Source organism: Suricata suricatta, chromosome 3 (genome assembly GCF_006229205.1).
Source record: "Suricata suricatta isolate VVHF042 chromosome 3, meerkat_22Aug2017_6uvM2_HiC, whole genome shotgun sequence".
In the NCBI taxonomy this organism is placed as follows: domain Eukaryota; kingdom Metazoa; phylum Chordata; class Mammalia; order Carnivora; family Herpestidae; genus Suricata; species Suricata suricatta.
The window spans coordinates 139,401,758-139,422,375 of NC_043702.1; the positions used below are offsets into that span (position 1 = coordinate 139,401,758).

General features: G+C 44.0%; 1 protein-coding gene across 5 annotated transcripts in view; it reads right to left on the reverse strand.

Moving 5' to 3' along the window:
• The window catches only part of TRAF5 (TNF receptor associated factor 5), a 50,782-nt gene that overhangs the window by 6,863 nt on the left and 23,301 nt on the right, over positions 1 to 20,618 (reverse strand). For 4 of the 5 annotated variants that reach the window (XM_029935326.1, XM_029935328.1, XM_029935325.1 and 1 more), the window contains exons 2-8: positions 14,880 to 15,098; positions 13,051 to 13,108; positions 9,958 to 10,059; positions 7,054 to 7,218; positions 6,370 to 6,447; positions 5,984 to 6,058; positions 2,751 to 2,843 (exon numbers count right to left, since the gene is read on the reverse strand). In XM_029935326.1, the coding sequence (XP_029791186.1) occupies positions 2,751 to 2,843; positions 5,984 to 6,058; positions 6,370 to 6,447; positions 7,054 to 7,218; positions 9,958 to 10,059; positions 13,051 to 13,108; positions 14,880 to 15,097 (789 nt within the window). In that variant the 5' untranslated portion in view covers position 15,098. The remainder of the gene's footprint in view (positions 1 to 2,750; positions 2,844 to 5,983; positions 6,059 to 6,369; positions 6,448 to 7,053; positions 7,219 to 9,957; positions 10,060 to 13,050; positions 13,109 to 14,879; positions 15,099 to 20,618) is intronic. The other variant, XM_029935329.1, reaches the window with a different exon arrangement.

Consider the following 20,618-nt stretch of genomic DNA (forward strand, 5'->3'; position numbering starts at 1 on the left):
CTTCTTTTACAGACTCTACAGGACACTATGTGATCTGCCCCTGGCTACTTCTCAGCCTCCTGCCTTTTCCCATTCCACCTGTGCCCTGCCCAGCAAGACCACACACTTCTATTGTCCATCAGGTCCTGGTCTCTCACACACTTCCTCCTCCATCTAGAAACTACCCCTTTTAAAGCCTCTGTTCAAGGGTACCTTCTCTCAGAAACATTTCTTCACTAGTGCCACCTTCTAGGTCATCTCTCAAGTTCTAAGACCCTCTGGCTACACTCTAGCATTTAACTTACTTTCATTTCTCTTATTGCTTTTTTGGGTTGTTTTGATCTTTTCCCTCCACTAAATTATTGAGGCTACATCTCCCTTTTTTCTTTATCCCCAAAGCCTTGCACAGTGCCTGGTACTCAGAGGGCATTTGATACATGTTTTATAAATGAACAAATGGCTGTAACAACCATGTGCTCTCTGTCCCCAGAATCTTCTATTTAGATCCTGAGAGCTGATTTCTGCCTACATGGCAGACCTATCTCCCTGACAAAAAGCAAACCTCAGTGTCTCCTCTCCCCACCCTCACCTCTATCCTGCTCTTGGCTCTGAAGTGTCCATCTCAGATAATAACTGCTATGTTCTCCCCCTTCTAAACTTACAGCTATCCATTATGACCTTGGAGTGTCTCTCAGTGCCCTCCCCATCCGCACAGACACAGCCTTGGCTGACTAACCAGCACCCTCACTTCAGTATCTTGCCTTCACCTAATACTGAACTGTTTATTACCTTGGCACTGTGCTAAGAGCTTAAATATATTAGCTCATTTAGCCCCTTCAACAACCACATTTTATGAATGAGGAAATTGGAGAAGAGCAAGGCTAAGTAGCTTGTCCAAACTCATACAGCAAGTGTGAGTCCAGGTCTGGAAACCAGGCATTCTGGCTCCAGAGTCCTCACTCATCAATTGCCAGGCTCTACTGCTACATTTCCTAGTTCATGACTACATCCTTCTGCCTGGTCCCCTGTTCTCATGCTCTCCTCTTCCTCTATCCATCTTCTATGCTACCCCCAGCGGTCTTACTTTTATAAGCCAAACAGACAATTAGCTGGCAAAGTAGTGATCTTCGCCTGCCCCACTATCCAAAACTTCACTTTCACTTTGCTTTCATGAAAGACCTGCGTTAGTACCTGTGTTCACTAATTGCTTCTGTGCTTTCCATCATGTTGCCCTTTGAAAGGTTTTGTAGGATTGCTCTAGTTCTCATAGTGGGGGAAACCTGTATTTTCCTCTCAAAACCTCCATTAGCTCCCTATTACCGACAAACATCAGTTCAAATTTTGGTCCTTAAATCCTTTCTGAAACAAAGCAGATGTGAATGAACAAAAAAAAAAATAATAATAAAATAAGGGAATGAACAGTATCTGCAACTTCTTAGCTTATACGGAAGGCTACTGCAATCCGGATCCAGCACCCAGAGTCTCCAGCTCTTTCTGTCTCATACTCAGGAGCCTCACCACCCCAAAACCCCAGTTCCTTGAATTGTCAGCCTCTTCCATACTCCTTGTCTTGGCACAAGCTTTCCTTTTCCGGAATGTTCTCTCTTTACAACATTTAAGTTGACAAATCTTTTCTTCCTTCAAAATGAGACTCAGATGTGCTACCTTGAAGAGCTTTCCCCAAATCCCACAGAGCAAACTGCTGCAGCCTCTGGACTGAGTAGCAGCATGTCCAATGGCACAAGTTATCTATCTGCACTTTTGCGAGTCCTTCAAGGGCAGAAGCCATGTCTTCCATGACTCAAGGCCCCTGGCAACAAATCTCAGAGTCCCTAGCAACAAATCTCATCCCTGACATATGGCAGGTGTTTGTTGAATGAGTAGACGAGGCAAGAGGTACAGAAAGAACATGGGAACGGTTATCGGGCAGCGTGCCCTCTACCAAAGTCATAGTCTAATTGGTCTTTGCAATTTTCTCCAGGGTCTGACCTTGGAACTCACCTACCTACTTTAATATGTAATTAGATACCATAAACTAATCAGCAGTAATAGAATTCAGCTCCCTCTCTTCCCGACACGGGCTTGAGAAGTCTGATCTTCTGAGATGTTCTAACAAAATAATTAACTTTTATAATAATTACTCAATAGAATCAGCACTTATTGAGGTCCATTATGAATATTCCAGGGACTGTGGCAGCATTTGCACACGTAATTTCACTTGGTAATTACAATTCAGTGAAATAAATATGCATGTATGCATTTATCAGGCTGCAAAGCTTTTCATAGGCAGAAGTTAAGACTTACTACAAAATATATAAAACCCATAATGCCTAGAACAGGTAGACAACGATTGCTTCATGGTAAGATTGGTCTAATTCAAAAACATCAAGTACCTACTAGTCACCTACGAGGTGCCAGATACTAACCAAAAGCATGTGGATAGGCTGCAGAGAGGCAGTGTGGTATTTTTAGACTAAGAATCAGGACACATGGGTTTGAGAGTAAATTCTGCTGCTTACAAGTTACAAATATATCAAAATTTCTTTGAGCTTAGTTACTTACTTCATCTGCTGAATGAGAGGTTGGGCCCAAAGATCTCAAAGGCACCTTCCAATGTTCTATAATCCTATGAGTCTGCCTGGCCGCTGAGTAGAAAACCATCTACCTCCAGTTGACATGTAGTGAGACAGAGGAGACTACAGAAATACCAACAATTACCAGCCCCAGTGGTTGTGCTGCCTCCCTTTACACCTGAACCCTTGCATATTTACCTGTTCTTCTAACTGGAAGTTCTTTTCTAAAACCAGAAGCATGTGGTCCCTTAAGGCTGAATGCTCATGTTCCAGCAGGTTCCCCCGTTTATCCTTCAATGTGAAGAGGAAAGGAAGTCAGGCTGCAGAAAGGCTCCAAACATGAAGACGGTGGCGAGACATTCTGCTAATGCAGACCTGTAACAATTTTGCCTGCTTGTCTGAAGGTGAGTCACAGGAGAAACAGCCCCTTCCGGTCCCTTTTCCAGCCACAGGATTCAACAGTGGCCATGAGACAATTTTAAACTTGCAGAAAGAGAGAATCGGGCCACAGTCAAAATTCTCAGCATGGATTTCCTTCCTTGTGCTGGGAATATATGACCGTGGGTCAAGTGTAGTTATCTTCCGTCAACTATTCCCTCACAAAGCCTATCTCCTTGACGGGTTAGCTTCAGATCACTTTCAAGCCTAGGTTAATTCTCTCCTACCAAGCACACATTTCCATGCTGCCTTCCATCAAAGGCCAATGACTATAACTTCAGCCCAGGCAGATTTGTTGCCCTCAAAATCAAATAACAAGTTTGCGAAAATAAAAGGTAACTTCTTCCCTGATCATTAAAATAGTGAGCTGCAAACTGCCTATATTACTAGTAAAAGCCAATGGTAGATGTTCTGGGTGATTCATGAACCATAGCATACATTTATCAATAATTTCCCTTCAGTTTAGGATTGGCCCCTTTTCCAGAGAATACCTCGTCTCCTCCTCCCCTCCTCCTCCTCCTCCACCTCCTCCTCCTCCTCCTGGAAGCTCTAGACTACAGCTCAATTGGGAGTTTAGGCCTAACTATAAGGAAGATTCCTTTCAGCAGTTCCATATTTCATGCACTAAAAAGGTAAGCCCTATCCTTTTTGTAGCCAAAATAATCACTGATTTGATATGTGAAAAATTTGTGTACTCTTCACTGTTTTTTTTTAAGAGCCTTCCCACCACATGCATTTTTTCAAATAGGTTTTTAAAATAAGAGAAACGTATGCTAATGTCAAACAATACAGCAAGATATAGAATGAAAAGCAAAAGTCCTCTTGTTTCCAGCACCTCATCCAGTTTCCTAAGTCTCTCACTCACCAGTCAGCAGTTATATACACATTTTTTAACTCAGTGAGATCATTTCTTTTTATCAGATGCATAGTATTGCAAAATGTAAATAATTATATAGTCAGTACTTTAGTGATGGGCTTACAGGTTTTTAGTTTCTTGTTGTCTTTTGCTACATAAACAGCTTTGTGTGTGTTTGCATATGTAATCATTGCATACTTATGAAAGAATTACTGTGAGATAAATTCCTAGCAATAGAGTTACAAGACTAATGCATGGGTTCACTTTTTTTTTAAATAAAGAATGTTAATTTTTTTTTTTTTTAAAGTAAGCTCTGGGCACCTGGATGGCTCAGTTGTTAAGCATCTGACTTTGGCTCAGGTCATTATCTCATGGCTCATGAGTTCAAGTACCACACTGGGTGAACTCTTGCCCTGCATCGGGTAAGCCCCACTTCTCTCTCTCTCTTTCTCTCTCTCTCTCTGCCTTTTGCTCACTTGCACCCCACCTCCCTCCCCCCTCAAAAAATAATAATAAAGTAAGCTCTATACTCAATGTGGGGCTTGAACTCACAACCCTGAGATTAAGACCAACTGAGTCAGCCAGGTGCCCCTCACTTTTCATAGATCTAACTAAACTGTCCTCAACAAAAGTTGAGATATTATAAATTATTTGAATCTTTGTCAATTTGATGGTGAAAGTTATATTTCTTTTATAATTTACATATAGGAGTAAGATTGAGTGTCTTTTCATAACATCTATTAGCCAATTGAATTTTTTTTTCTGAAACTACTCATACATTCCTTTGCCTGCTATAAAGATTCTTCATATACTAAGGAAAATATCCTTTTTCGTCTTGTCATATGTTGGAGATATTTACCTCCAGTTTGTGGTTTGCCATTTGATTTTATTTATAATATTTTTAAAAATCATATGAAAGTTTAAAATATTTGTGGTTTTGTGTTAGTCATCTAAGAAAGACTTTTATATCAAGAATAAAAAAATTCACTCACATTTTCTTCTAGTATGTTTATGATTTTTAAAAATAAACTTTGTTTTAAGTTTACTTATTTTGAGAGAGAGAGACAGAAACAGAGCAAGTGAGGGAGAAGCAGAGAGAGAGAGAGAGAGAGAGAGAGAGAGAGAGAGAGAATCCTAAGCAGACTCCACACTGTCAGTGCAGAGCCTGATGAGGGGCTTGAACCCATGAAATCATGAGACCATGACCTGAGCCAAAACCAAGAGTCGGGAGCTCAATTGACTGAGCCAACAGGCCCAGGTGCCCCTAGAATAAACTTTTTATTTGGAGTAATTTTAGATGTACACAAAGTATGAAATTATACAGTGCATGATATATCTTAATACCCAAAACTTTAATCTATCTAAATCTGTTAAAATGAGGTAGGAAGAAAACTTTTTTTCTTTTTGTACTTTATACAATTTTTTACATGGCATCGTTAAAGGTGCTTAATAGGTAATAAAGTACATTTTAAAACATGATTTCAAATCAATTCTGTTGCAAAATACATGGTGACAGAGGGGGTACCATAAAGCCAGAATTTATAATCATCATAAGAATGACTCCAGAACGTCTCAAAATCTGGTAGAGGCAGTGAAGTCTGAATTAGAAATAATTACCATGATGGTTAATTTTATGTGTCAGCTTGGCTAGGCTATGGTGCCCAGTTGTGTGCTCACAACTAATCTAGATGTTACTGTGAAGATCTTTGGTAGCTGTGATTAACATTTACAAATCAGCTGACTTCAAGTACAGCAGATTACTCTACGTCAGGTGGGAGGGCCTCATCCAACCACCTTTTAAGAGCAAATAATACTGTTTCCTGAAGAAGCGCTTCTCAAGACTACAACCTAGAAACTCCAGCCTGAGCTTCCACACTGTTGGTCTGCCCTGCCAATAATCAGATTCATCAGTTCCCATGATGAGCTAATTTTTTAAAATAAATCCCTATATGTATATGTAGGTATATATCTCCCATTGGTTCTGTTTCTCTAGAGAACCCTGACTAGAATTGCCAGTCTTAAAGTTCTCCAAAGTGAAAGTCCTTCTGCATCCTGAATGGAATCAAAGAATAAAATAAGCCTGCCAAATAAACGAGACAGTAGAATGCGGAGGCAGAAACACAAAGGCATTCCATACCTTTACAGTACAGCCATAGTGCTTAAAAGGACAGTCTTGTTCTGCTTCAGGACACACAGCGAGGTGTTCATCCACCTACGAAACAGAGAGCCCCACACTACAGAAATTTGTCACCAATTCTCCAACTGCTTGATAGAACCACAGTGTCTTGGGAAGAAGGGAGGGAACAGAAGGGGAAAAGCCATGCTGAGACCTGGCGGAGGGAGAGCTGTGGTAAAAACAGAGAGGAATTCTCAAGGAAAAGGGATGGGAGCACAGAAACATGGCTTTCATGGGGGTTATTTAAACCTTGGGCTTCTGCCTGTGGGATTTTATCAAACACACATCACGTTGGTTACTAAAAATTTATCTTCGTAAAATCTACTGAGAGAATCATTTACAGTTACCTCAGCTCTTGGAATCATCTGCAAACACTTGTTAGGACAAGATACCGGGTACTCAGGACACAAGTTTTCCTCATGATTCTGAAACAGAAAGTGTGATGAAACAGAGCCAAACCATGTTTCCAAGGGTTCCCTGCTATGGCCTCACAGTGTTTATGCAGAGGTCTCTGGGGATCTATGTTGTGTGGCTTGCTCTTTACAGGAAGATCCAGCCTTGTTCCAAAAAGAACTAAATAAAGATGGCCGCCTTCTTCATGTAAATCAATTCCATTTTCCAATTATTCCAAAAGGTCAGAGGGCGAGGACTCAAAGAAGGCAGGCTTTGCGAGTCATCAGTATGGCCCCTTTGGTACATGTGAAAAGTACAGCATGCTCTCTCTTTTTCAGCCTACGTCCTGCCGCTCCAGACGGACTGAAGCACCCTGAGGACACAGTACCATCACCTCCTCGTGACCCAGCAGCACCTAGCACTGCTCCTTGCACACTCACACTCAGTAGGTGCTAAAACAGTGCTTTTGCCAATGAAAAATGAGTAGGGTCCTACCAACAAGGTTTTTGGCTTTTTACAGAACTCTCAGATAATTCTTTAGACCTATTTCTATACAAAAATAAATAAATTCACTGTGACCACTCAGGTAGAACTTAGTCCCATAAAAACAATTTTTCTTTCTTTCTTTCTTTCTTTACCTGTAGATTGATTACGACCACATCTTTTTTGCAATAAAGGCATTTTTCCTCTCGAAACTGGCAATATGCGCTCAAATGTTCTTTCAGATCTTTCCGAAGGACTGGCTTCTGACAGTTCTCATTAGAACACTGCACGGCTTGAAACGGGCACTGCTGGAGGTGGTCCTGCAACACAGAACACAGGCCAGTGGGCCCCGCTGACCAGGGTGGCGGGAGGGAGAGCCTGCTGGAAGCCTAGAGCAGGGGGGAAGACGCTGGGGGCAGTGGGGCAGACAGGCGGCGGAGGAGAGGGCACGGACAGGGCTGCCTAGACGGAGGCTGTGACGGCCAGCCTTGCGTGGTAGGAGTTAGGAGGACAGGGAAGAGGGCTGAAGAAGGAGGCAGGCTGAGTCTATTTCAGATGATCTGGTAACACGCCCACATTCGCAGAGTAGTCCCTGAATACTTTCCTTAGGCTTGCGGAGTAATTTACCAGTCCTTCAGGGGCATTTTTAATTCCTTCTGGCACCCTCCATCCCCTGGCACCAAGTACTAATCTCTGCATGGCAGATGGTAAAAGCTGGGGAGGAGGGAAAGAATGAAGCAGGGGCATTCCTAAGTACGTGAAGGAAAGGAAAGGATTAAAGGAAGAAAGGGAAGGGAGAGGGAGCTGCTCCAGAAGTGGTCAAGAAAAGTAGATGAGAAAAAAAAACCAGAATCATAGGCCCAAGAGAACCAGGAGTGGTCAGGCTTGTTAGTCAGGAAATGTTCTTTTTTTTTTTTTTAATGTTTTATTTATTTTTTATACAGAGAGACAGAGCATGAGAGGGGGAGGGGCAGAGAGAGAAGGAGACACAGAACCCGAAGCAGGCTCCAGGCTCTGAGCTAGCCGTCAGCACAGAGCCTGATGTGGGGCTCGAACCCACGAACGTGAGATCTGACCTGAGCCGAAGTCGGAAGCTTAACCGACTGAGCCACCCAGGCGCCCCAGGAAATGTTCTTAACCAGAGCATCAGCCACAGGAGCATGGGCAGTGTTTGTTCCAGTATTCTTCACGGTATCGATTTTGAAAAGCAGGAGGTAGAGCTTTTTTTCTTTTTGAATGTTTGTTTATTTTTGAGAGCGAGAGAGGAAAAGAGAGTTAGTGGGGGAGGGGCAGACAGAGAGGGAAAGAGAGGATGGGAAGTGGGATCTGAGCTGACCCAGATGCGGAGCTTGAACTCAGGAACCGTGAGGTCATAACCTGAACCACAGTTGGACACTTAACGGACTTAGCCACCCAGGTGCCCCAAGTAGGAGGTATATCTGGATACAACCTTTGGATCACTGCAAGTTACTGTGATTCTAACAAGTTATCAAAACCCTAGTGAGTTTGTTCCCAGCAAGATCCCTTACAATACTGTTGGCAAGCTCCGGCTCTTGGGCCAAATCTGGCCTGTTACTTGCTTTGGTAAATATAGTTTTTCTGGAGAACAGCCACACCTATTAGTTCACATACAGCCAGCGGCTGCTTTCCATCTGAAATGGAACAGAGGAGTGGCTGATACACAGATTGTATGGCCTGCAAAGCCTAAAAAATCTACTGACTGGCTTTTGACAGAAACGCTTTGCTGACCCCTTTCCTGAAGGAAAGAAAAAACAACCAGTTTTTCTAAAGGAGGTAAATAAATATTACAGCTACTCTCCTTTACCTTTAGGACTGAGAAACAAATAGTGACCACTGCAATCCGTATCTTCCCCAAAATTCACTGCTGCTACCCCTCTGCTCTCATCAAAATAGTGAATATTCATCAGGATTCTCCTACCAGAAGAACCTTCACCTCACCTTTGCAAGCCAGGTGGGGGGTGCAGGAGGGGAGTAGGAATGAGGGGAAATAGAAAAGAAATGGGTGCAAAGAAATCAGCCACTGTTCTCTAGAAGGTGAGGATCTGGTCACAAAATCTGATGGACGGATGGTCCATTTGAGCCTCATTTCCTTTTCAGGCTTAGTGACAACAAAGCTGGAAGAGAGATCTTGCTCCAGGGCCTATCAACCCACCAGAAGTTCAGTGAACCTCCAAAGAAATCCTGGGGTTAACAAGAAAATCATTAACTTATTTATAAGCTCAGTGCCTGGGGGGTTCAGAGGCAAAGTGGAGAAAAGGATGAATCACCTGAAATGTGTTCCAAAAGGTGTGGGTGGGAGAGGAAAATTTCAGCAGCCCCCGAACAATTCTCTGGAAGCGAGAGATGCCCGCTTCTTATTCCTTCACAGTGTGATCAAACCTGATACAGGCCTGCTGTGACAGGGGCACATTTCCAGCTGCCCATTTATTGAGCCTCCCCAGCTGGACGCAAGAACCAGGCAGGGCAGTTTCATGTAAGAGAAGCTCCCCCTCCCTTCCCCTACACCTTGTGTGTTTATGGCTCACACCAACGCTTCACCTTTAAATCCCATCCTAGCTCTGCTCTGCTCCGTGTTTGATGCCTCGGATCATCAACCAGCGGGCTGGGCCCACTGCTGGGAAACACCCACCCAGCACCTGCCAATGCTTTCGGGCAGGGACCTTTGCAATCATGTCTCTCTGCAGGCTTCTCTGGCTCCCACCCTGGGGACCCCAAATCCTTTACAGTTCCCCAAAATGACATGTCCTTTTGGTCAGCATGTCTCACATCTTCTCTTTTGGATCAAGGACCCCTAGCCCACAACGTGGATCTAGCACATACAGTATGCCCTCCATGAGTCCACAGGAGACGGACCCCTTCACGCACACTTAGCTCCCGGAGTGTTGCACCGCAGCCAGCTGTATTGCTAGCCAGGAATTCGCTGAGGGCGAGCCAGTGAGCCCCCTACCGCGTAAGCCCAGTGACGGCCAAATAAAGGTGTTCAGTGCATGCCACTGGAAAGACGGCAAAAGCAGATATCGGTCATGAGTGATACCCACCTGGTATCGACCCAGAATAATCTTGGCGTTACATGAAGGAGCATTTCTGCAATACACATATAAGTTGAGGACTTCTCTTTTGCAGCAATTGTCTTTAAACACCTAAAAGAGAAACATAACAGGTCCCATACACTCCAAAGCTTCAGAGCAATGTGAATGAATCTATTATTAATTTGATCTTCAAAAACATCTCAAAAGTCAGGTGGGGGCGCCTGGGTGGCTTAGTCGGTTAAGCCTCTGGCTTCAGCTCTGGTTATGACCTCACTGCTCATGGGTTTGAACTCCATATTGGGCTCTGTGCCGACACCTGGGAGCCTGGAGCCTGCTTCAGATTCTGTGTCTCCCTCTTCACGCTGCCCCTCCCCCGCTCATACTCTGTCTCTTTGTCTCTGTCTCTCTCCCTCAAAAATAAATAAACATCTTAAAAAAACAAAAAAAAAAAAGTCAGGTGGAAACTTCCAGACAGCGGTTGGAATGGAAATATTAGATTCACCACCATAAAAGAAAAGGCTTTCTCAGATAGATGTTTCCGATAGGCCACTGAACATACAAGCCAGGAAATTCAATGCTCAGTGCAGTAGGCTGCAGGAGAATCTCATGGTGCACCTGACCTTGTATGCTCAAAGGTCAGAAGGTGGGCTGCGGATGAAGGTGCCGCTTTCAGCTTCCTGTCACAGTATAAGTATGTATTAGTCATCAGGTAGTGTCACTGAGGCTGTGCGGACATGCTATTTCAGCACCCACCAGGGGTTGGCAAACTTTCTCCGAAAGGATCAGATAGTAAATATTTTCAGCTTTGCAGGTCACAGTGCAATGTTTTCTTTTGCAACCATCCAACTCTGCTGCACGCAATGCTTAAATGGATGTGCTTGGCTGTGTTCCAATAAAATTTTATTTATGGACACTGAAATGTAAATGTCATATCATTTTCATGTGTCACAAAATGTTATTCCTCTTTTGACTTTTAAAATAAATTTTTTTGGGGTGCCTGGCTGCCTCAGTCAGTTAAGTGTCTGACTTCGGCTCAGGTCATGATCTCAGGGTTCGTGAGTTCAAGCCCTGCATCAGGCTCTGTGCTGACAGCTTGGAATCTGCTTCAGAGTCTGTGTCTCCCTCTGCCCCTCACTCACTCAAACTCTGTCTCTATCTCTCTCTCAAAAATAAACATTAAAAAATGTTTTTGATGAAATAAATTTTTTGTTTTGAAATAGTTTACCAACTCATGAGGTGTGCAAAAATAGTACAGAGTTCCTGGGTACACTTCTTTGGAGTTTTTCCAATGATTATGTGAAAACCATTCACAGCTCATGGGCAATACAAAAACAGTGGCAGGCTGGATTGGTCTCAACATATCTCATATTGTAGTACGCCAACCCCCGATCCAGTGGGAGAGACAAACGCAAGCACGGCACTGGCCTCTGCTAGGCATTTGGAAAACACAACATGAGAACACAGAGAAGGAGCATGTACATCGGACCAGGTGGTCAGGAAGCTTCCTGGAGGAGGTGATGCTTGAATGTCCTGTAACAGAATTATAGAGGAAGAAAACTGATCTTAAAAGAAAGTTGTGGTTTTTAAAAATTTTTGAAATGTTTATTTAGTTTTGAGAGAGAGAGACAGAATGAGCACAAGCAGGGGAGGGGCAGAGAGAGAGGGAGACACAGAATCTGAGGCAGGCTCCAGGCTCTGAGCTGTCAGTACAGAGTCCAACTCGGGGTTTGAACTCACAGACTGCCAGATCAGGACCCGAGTCGAAGTCAGATGCTCAATTGACTGAGACACCCAGCAGCCCCTAAAAGGAAGTTTTAAGAGAGAAAATCCTCATGATCAGGGGTTAAGGTAACTGTTTCTTAGATGCATCACTAAGAGAACAAGTGACAAAAATAAACAAAAGACATGTAAGACCTCATGAAAAATGAAAAGCTTTCATGCTTCAAAGGATACCACCAAGAGAGTGAAAAGACAGCTCACAGAATGGAAGAAAAATATTTGCAAATCAAACATTTGATAAGAGCCTTATATCCAGAATAAGGAACTCTTAGAACTCAACAGTAAAAGACCAATAATACACTAAAAAATGGGCAAAGAAATTGAGTAGGCATTTCTCCCAGAAGATATACAAATGGACAAAAACACGAAAAGATGCTTAATATCATTAATCATTAGAGAAACGCAAAGCAAAACAGGTACCCACTAGAAAGACTGTAATCAAAACAATGGACATTAACAACTTTTGGCAAGGATCTGGAGACGTTAGAACTCTCACACCCTGCTGGTAGGAAGGTAAAATGGTGTAGTTCCTTTGGAAAATCGTCTAAAGAGTTCCTCAGATTCTGTTACACGTAAAGTTACCATCATGGCCCTAAACAGAATGACCATATGACCAGTAATTCCACTCCGAAGTATATACCCAAGAAACATGTACACTTTATGTTATTATTTTCCACAAAACATGTATACTTTAAAGGTAAATTTTAGGGGCACCTGGGTGGCTCAGTTGGCTGAGCATCCAACTTCGGCTCAGGTCATGATCTCACGATTCGTGGGTTCAAGCCCCGCATCAGGCTCTGTGCTGGCAGCTAGCTCAGGGCCTGGAGCCTCTCTTTGGATTCTGTGTCTCCCTCTCTTTCTGACCTTCCTCTGCTCATGCTGTCTCTCTCTCTCTCTCTCTCAAACATAAATAAAACATTAAAAAATTTTTTTAAAAAGGTAAATTTTATGGCATATGAATTATACTTGAATAAAGCTATTGTTGGACATAATAATACAAGAAAGTTTTAGAAATTAACCAGAGGAGAAAATGAAGTCCAAGAAATAGGATGTTTAATTTCTCCAAGCAACTTAATGTACCTGGAGCTGCTGTTGGAAAGGGGTAAGGAGGGAGCAGAGCAGAAATTTGGTCCGGGGCGGGGAGGGGGGACCCAAACAAGCCTCTGAAGCAGTGGTAGGAATGGGGTTTGACCTGACCCCACAGCAGAGGAATGTGGACTCTAAGAAAGGCCCCCCTCTCCCGCTCTACGGCTCCAACCTCTATTCAACCGACACTGGCTTCTCACCCAGAGAGCCGCTAAACCAAACCGGTGATTTTCTTACCTCCTGAGATTTGATAACCTCCTTATCTACAGGGCAGAGTGGGACTGCATTTAATTCTCTGGAGAGAAAAATAAAAATAAGGCTGGAATTAATAGTTGACCTCAAAAGCTCTTCCCAGAGCAGCCCAGGACTCCAGCCATGTGTGACCCCTTCCAGCTCCCCCTGAACAGACCAGGCCCTGTCTTCCTTCCTGCTGGTCCCTCCCCCAAGAAGGGTTGTGTCTCTCCCCCACCCCCACTGCAGTTTCAGCACCTCCCCAGTCTGCCGAAAGTCATAGCCCCCCCCGGAGTCAAATGTCCCCTGCCAGTGTCTTTTACACAGCAGTCTTTTGCTTATCACACTGTGCCACAACCTGTCTCTTTCACTAGACCGGAGTGTTCTGGAGGGCGAGAGTGGGTCTTGCTCCACACTGACCTCCAGCTTTCCTCTCTGTACACTAAAGATTAGTTTAGCAAGGTGCCTGGAACACATAGGTGCTGAAGGGACAAACCCACGAATAAATGAGAGTGTGCTGTAATAACTCCCTTTCCTAGATTGGTAGGAAACAGTTTACTTATTGCCCTAAAAAAGCCCCCCAAAGCCTGCTTCCATAGCTCACCCAGTCTCCTCCCTCAAAATGGCACAATCTAGGTTCTCCCCGCTGCCTAAAGCAGACAGCATCCATGGCAGGGAGGTCCGTTCCTCTGCCTGAAGGCAGGGAAAAGTTGGAGCTATGACTATACAGACCCCTGTGAGATGCAGGTCCTCCCCGACACACGCTGTGCATCAAGCTTTGCCTCCCATGTAGTCTAAATGCCAAGAAAAGGTGCCCATCACGAGCCCTGATAATGCAGAGGATTGTTGAATCATTACATTGTACACCTGAAATTAACAGAACACTGTATGTTCATTTTACTTACATTTTTTAATCTTTTTACTTATTTATTTCTTATGATTTTTTTCACACCATCAAGCTTATTATTCTTGCTGATGTAAGCAGAACAAAAAACAAATATGGATCCCAAGGCTTAGGTTCAGAGGTATCAGCATAGATCAATTACTACGGTGATCCAGTTTGGAAATCACTAAGTTACCAGTAAATCACTGTATGAAGGAGTGAATGAGGCCCTCTTGCCTCATGGGTTGGATTATTCTGTTTCTTAGATTTTCTTGAAAAAGACTTTACATTTTCTCAAATACACAGGAGAAATATATTCCCTTTCTAAGCCCTATGGTACCATTTATGTACTTTGGTCTTAAATATAGAAAAATGATGAATATTGAAATTGATGTTTATAAAAGTCTACTTTCTAGGGGCGCCTGGGTGGCTCAGTTGGTTAAGTGTCCGGCTTCGGCTCAGGTCATAATCTCATGGTTCGGGAGTTCAAGCACCGCGTCGGGCTCTGTACTGACAGCTCAGGGCCTGGAACCTGCTTCGGATTCTGTGTCTTCCTCTCTCTCTGCCCCTCCCCTGCTTGCACTCTGTCTCTCAAAAATAAACATTAAAAATTAAAAAAATAAAAAAAGTCTACATTCTAGATAGAGCTCTCCAACCTGTACAATATTAAATATTAAAAATGGATTCAAGTGAAGTTACTAGGAATTGAATTTTTAAAATTTTTAAAAGGGAAAAAAGATGACTATCAATAAGTGAGTGGCCAAAAAAAAAAGGTTATTCCTCAGACTCCCAGCGAAGGGTCCTGGGAGAGCCCCTCCTCGTGTTCGTGGTCCTGAGGCCAACCACAGCAATTCCAAAACCCACAGTGACAGTCACGTGGCCACGTCTGACACTTCCATCCCAGGAACAGCCCCGTCTGGTTCTGGCCACAGCTCAGGCCCTGCCCTCTCACCTCAGGGACAGGATGCAGTGCTGGCAGAAGCGGTGCCCACACCCCGTCTGGTGTGGGTTGTGAAGCACCGAGTGGCAGAAGGCACATTTGTAACGTTCTTCCAGCTGCTCCACAAACCGGTAGTCTGTGTCGGGCTCGAAGTCCAGGGAAATGGAATTGCCGGAATTCTGGCGGATGAAACCACAGGGGGCCCCTCCTTGCTCCTCAGAATAAGCCATTCTGGGGACGTCAAGAGAAGGAAAGTTAAACGTGCAAATACCAAAGCAGCTACAGCCATCAGGTGTTGTAGTGATTTGTTGCCTAACTTGTGCACGTCACCCCCGTGGTCACTCTGTGAGGACTTTGTAACAACAGTAACAACCTCCGGCCACTGGAGGGCTCCCGCACAGGGGAGATGTCTTCGGAGGGTGGTCCAGGTGGGAGGCTGGACCAGAAGACTTCTAGCAAGACTCGATGAGACTTCGGCGCCTTGTCCATCAACCTTTTACAGGGTTATTAAATTATTATTAAATTATCCTGTCAGTTTGGCCACATGCTTGGACCAAATACAGCCAGGTGTTAACTGTGTTCTAAGCAAACTCTTATTGTGGAATTTTCTTCCACTCAGCTGAGAGAACTGAAATAAATATTTTGTTAACATTTATTCAGAAGCAGGAACCTTTTATACCAATGCATTCCTTGCAACATATGTAGAGACTGCACCACCACCAAGCTACATCATTTCTCATCGGAACTAAATACACACATTCACCGCTCCCCACTCCAATCCGTTCTCCATACTACCCCCAGGAGAACATTTTCAAAATGCAAGTGTGATTGAAGGTTATCTCCTCTCATCGTTCAGGGGCTTCCCAGGCTCTTGGGGAAAAGTCCAAAATGCTAAGACAGTTACAAGACTGCATGCTCCTCACCCAGCAGTATCCAGGACCTCTCCCCTTGCTTTCTGCACTCCGGTTACACAGGCTTTCTTTTCATTTTTCTAGTACATCAAGCTGTCTCCTGCCACAGGGCCTTTGCATAAGCCTCTATCTAAATGCTTCCCGTAACCCTTTGCAGTCTTCTTCACTTCACATTCATGCTTCAGACTTCAAGCATCACATCCTCAGTTTTCTCTACTCCACCCTCCTCTCCCCTCCCTCTAATAGCAGAACATCCACTCATCAGTCTATAAAACATGCATGGCCTCCAGGGAGCAGCTAGGGAATAATGGTAGGTGGGTGGCCGGGGGTCAGTGTATTTCACTGTATAATTTTCTTGAATTTTTGAACATGAATATATTACCTATTCAAAAATAAATAAACAAAAACAAAAACTAAACATCCACTCTTACATTTGAAATTTAGATTCTGAAATCAGGTTCTGAAATTCAGAACAGCATTTGATTTTTTTTTTAATGTTTATTTATTTCTGAGAGACAGAGAGACCAAGCATGGACAGGAGAAGGGCAGAGAGAGAAGGAGACACAGACTCGGAAGTAGGTTCCAGGCTCTGAGCTGTCAGCACAGAGCCCAATGCGGGGCTTGAACTCACAAACTGTGAGATCATGACCTGAGCCGAAGCCGGCTGCTTAACCGACTGAGCCACCCAGGCGCCCCCAGCATTTGATTTTAAATTAGACACGTGGGTCACCTGGATGGCTCAGTTGGTTAAGCGTCTGACTCTTGATTTTGGCTCAGGTCATGATCTCCTGGTTTGTGGCTTTAAGCCCTGCATGGGGCTCTGTGATCACAGTGCAGAGCTTGCTTGGGATTCTCTCTCTCTCTCTCTCTCTCTCTCTCTCTCTCTCTCTCTCTCTCTCTCTCTCCCTCTCTCTCCGTCCCTCCCCTGTTTGCACTCTCTCTCCTTCTCAAAATAAACAAACTTTTAAAAATAACAAATAAGTAAACAAACAAACGAATGAATTAGATATGCACTGGTGTGTTTCATTTATATCTGTGCCCTTCCATGACACACAGGTCACAGCTAGTCTTACTCACTGTTGTGCTCCAGCCCTTAGCAATGAGCCAGGCATTGAGAACTCAACTCTTTGTTGGATTATTATGATTGGAAGGACTCTTTGAAAAGCTTCAGCAGGACAGCTAGAACTAGGGCTGCGCTCTCACACAGCGATTGCTTTAACTTTTTATAAGGAAGGACTTTCTCTACTTTTGAAATCTGATGAAAACTCTAGACCTTCCCCCCATAAAAGAGCACACATGCCTGGTCTCTGGACCTTTAAGGACCCTCTGAACCCACCAGTGATTCCCAGGTTAACAACAGTCTTGCCTCCCCCCCCCCCCCCCGAAGTAAGAATGCTGTCCGTTTTGGCACAGTGCCAGGAGTGGTGCTTCCAGAGTGTCTGGCAGGTGGCCAAAGGATGGGAGGCAATCAAGGGTGGTCCCTGGAGGTGACATCCTTCCACATGGCTAGGGAACAGAAAGGCTTGGCCTACAGGCTTGCTTGCTTTGGCTTGCTCCTGAGATTCCTGAAGATTCTCCTGCAGCTGAGGAGGTTCACTGGGCCTGAGAGCAGCTGCGTGGCCTGACTGTGCAGGCGGGAAACGGGCGCCATCCAACACCCAACCCTGCCCGGGTCAGCTGCTGGCCGCTCCCACTGCTGGAGTGGTCTGACACGGGGCGTGGCCTGCACTAACGGAGCAGAGTAAGCAACGGGCCTCTTTCAGCAAATAAAGCTTTCTCTGTGGAGGAGCCCAGCCCAGCAGAACAGGGGATTTTTTTTTAATCCTGGGGTTTGAGACAAAGCCCCACCTTTTCCTCTCTACGTGTGTTTCCTGCAGAATGTCAAGGTGGTAGGTAGGTAAACAGCACAAGATGTGATTGTTCCCCTTTAAACAGGGCTTACTCTTGAGATTTCACAAGTCTTAATTATGAAGATGAAAAGACATAGCACTTGATGTACATGCACAACCCTAAGCTCCAGGATTCACCTTTCTCTCAGAAAAATGGAAAAACCAATTCCAAACCTCCCTAATCTGCCCTGACTTCTTTGGTCTCAAAGGAAGACAACAACTCAAGTCCCGCACCCCTCTAGAATTCTCTCCGAAGACCAGGCTCATATCTGTGTCACAAAGTATCTAAATTTGGATTCTCAGAGATGTACCCTAAAGCAACAGGGTTGCTCAGCTCCCAAAATAGGGCAGTAAGATGTAGTATGAGTTCAGTCTGAGTTCCCTTCCACTACATTCTTTCCTAACAAAAGAATTCAATACACTCATCTGTGTGTCCATATTTCTCTGCAATAGCAGTTCTCAAACTTTTTGGTCTCAGGACTTCTCCCCACCCCATCCCCCAACCCCTTCCCCCGCTTTCGACTCTTAAAAACTGAGGACCCAAAGACCCAGAATAGCCAGCACAATACTGAAGGAATAGGACAAAATGGGAAGATTGACACAACTCTCCTTCAAGACTTACTATAAAGCTATAATAATAAGGACAGTGTAGTAGTAGTGAAAGAACAGACAGAGAGATAAATGGAACAGAACAGAGCGCCCAAAATAGACCCACATAAATAGAGCTGACTGATCTTTGACAAAGAAGCAAAGGCAATACAATGGAGCAAAGACAGTTTTTTTCACAAATGGTGCTGGAACAGCTGGACGTCCACATGCAAAAAATGATGAATCCAGACACAGACTTTATGCCCTCACAAAAAATTAACTCAAAATGGATCATAGGCTTAAATGTAAAATGCAAACCTTTTAAACTCCCAGAAGACAAGGGAGAAAACGTAGATGACCTTGGGTATGGCAGTGACTCTTTTAGAGACAACATCAAAGACACAAACCATGAAAGAAAGAATTCATAAACTAGATTTCATTAAGATTAAAAATTTCTAGTCTGTGAAACACACTGTCAAGAGAAGGAGAAGACAAGCCACAGACTGGGTGAAAATATTTTTGAAAGACACATCAGATAAAGGGCCGTTTTCCTAAATGCCTCTCACCCGGAAAGACGGTGAAGAAGCACATGAAAACGTGCTCCATGTCATACGGCACCAGGAAAATGCGAATTAAAACAACAGTGAGAGGAGCGCCTGCGTGGCTCAGTCCGCTGAGATAGTTAAGCATCTGACTCTTGATTTCGGCTCAAGTTCACGGGATGGAGCCCTGTGTCAGGCTCTGCACTGACACGACAGAGCCTGTTCTCTGTTTCTCCCCCGCCCGCCTCTCTCTCCCTCTCTCTCAAAATACATAAATAAACATTAAAAAAGAAGAACAATGAGATACCACTACTCAACTACTAGAAGAGCCCCCAAACCCCAACACTGATGATCCCAAATACCGGTGAGGGTGCGGAGCAACAGGGACTCTTACTCATGCTGGTGGGAATGCAACACTTGGGAAGACAGCCTGGCAGATTCTCACGGAATATCTCTTACCATCCAGGAATCCCTCCTCGGTATTCACCCACAGGATTTGGAAACTTACTTCCACATAAAATCCTGCACACAGATCTTTATAGGAGCTCTATTCCTAACTGCCAAACCTCAGAAGCAATCGAGAAACGCTACAGTAGGTGAACGGATAAACAGTGATACACTCAGACAATGGAATATTCTTCAGCACCAACAAGAAATGAGCTATCGAGCCATGAAAAGATGTGGAGGAATCTCAAATACATATCATTTAGTGAAAGAAGCCAATCTGAAGAGCCTACATACTGTACGGTTCCAAATACATGACATTCTGGAAAACGCAAAATTATGGAGGCAATAAAAAGATCAGTGCTTGCCAGGGGTTAGCATGGAGGCAGGGAGAGATGAGTAAGTGGAGCACAGAGGATTTTAGGGCAGTGAAAATACTCGGCATGATACCATAATGGTAGCTACATGTTCTTATACATGTTTCCTAAAACAACACCTTATCTGCCTTAAGGACAGATCCTCCAAGAGAAAGTCAATTATTATACACCACCTCTCCAGGAGTTTCATCAATCAGGAAAGAGTAATTCATCACAGGAGAAGAAACTGGAAGGCGATACCCAAACTTGGTCACACACTATCACATCTCCAATGTAATCTTCTAAGGGCCCATTCATCTTTCCTAAAAATCATTCACTCTCCCCTAAGAGGCTCCTCCCTCCACCCCCTTCCCTCTTAGGATGAATCCTGAATCCCAAGCCACCTCAAAGAGCTACTCATTTTCCCCTGGGTAGCTCCCACGCACCCATGAGTTATATATGTTAATAAACTTTTGTTTGTTTTTCTCTTGCTAATTTGTCTTTTACCACAGGGGTCTCAGCTAAGAACTAAGAAGAGCAGAGGAAACATTATTTTCCCTCCCCTACCCAATGTCATTTCATCAGCTGTGACAAATGCACCTCTCTGGTTGGGGATATTGATAATGGGGAGGCTGTGCATGTGTGGGGGCTGGGGATCTGTGGGACATCTCTGTACCTTCTGCTCAATTTTGCTGTGAATCTAAAACCACTCTAAAAAATAAAGTCTCTGAAAAAAACTGAGGACCCCCAAGTTTTGATTATGTGGGTTCTATTGATATTTACCAATTTGAGATTAAAACTGAAGATTTTCAGGAAATCTATTTCTTAGGGGGTCTGAGTGGTATCTGACTCTTCATTTCGGCTCAGGTCATGATTCCAGGGTCCTGGGATCGAGCCCTGCATCGGGCTTTGTGCTAAGCATGAGGCCTGCTTAAGATTCTCTCTCTCTTTCTCTCTCTCTCTCTCAATAAAAAATAACATAAATTTAAAAATAAAAAATAAATATTAAAAATGTATATTT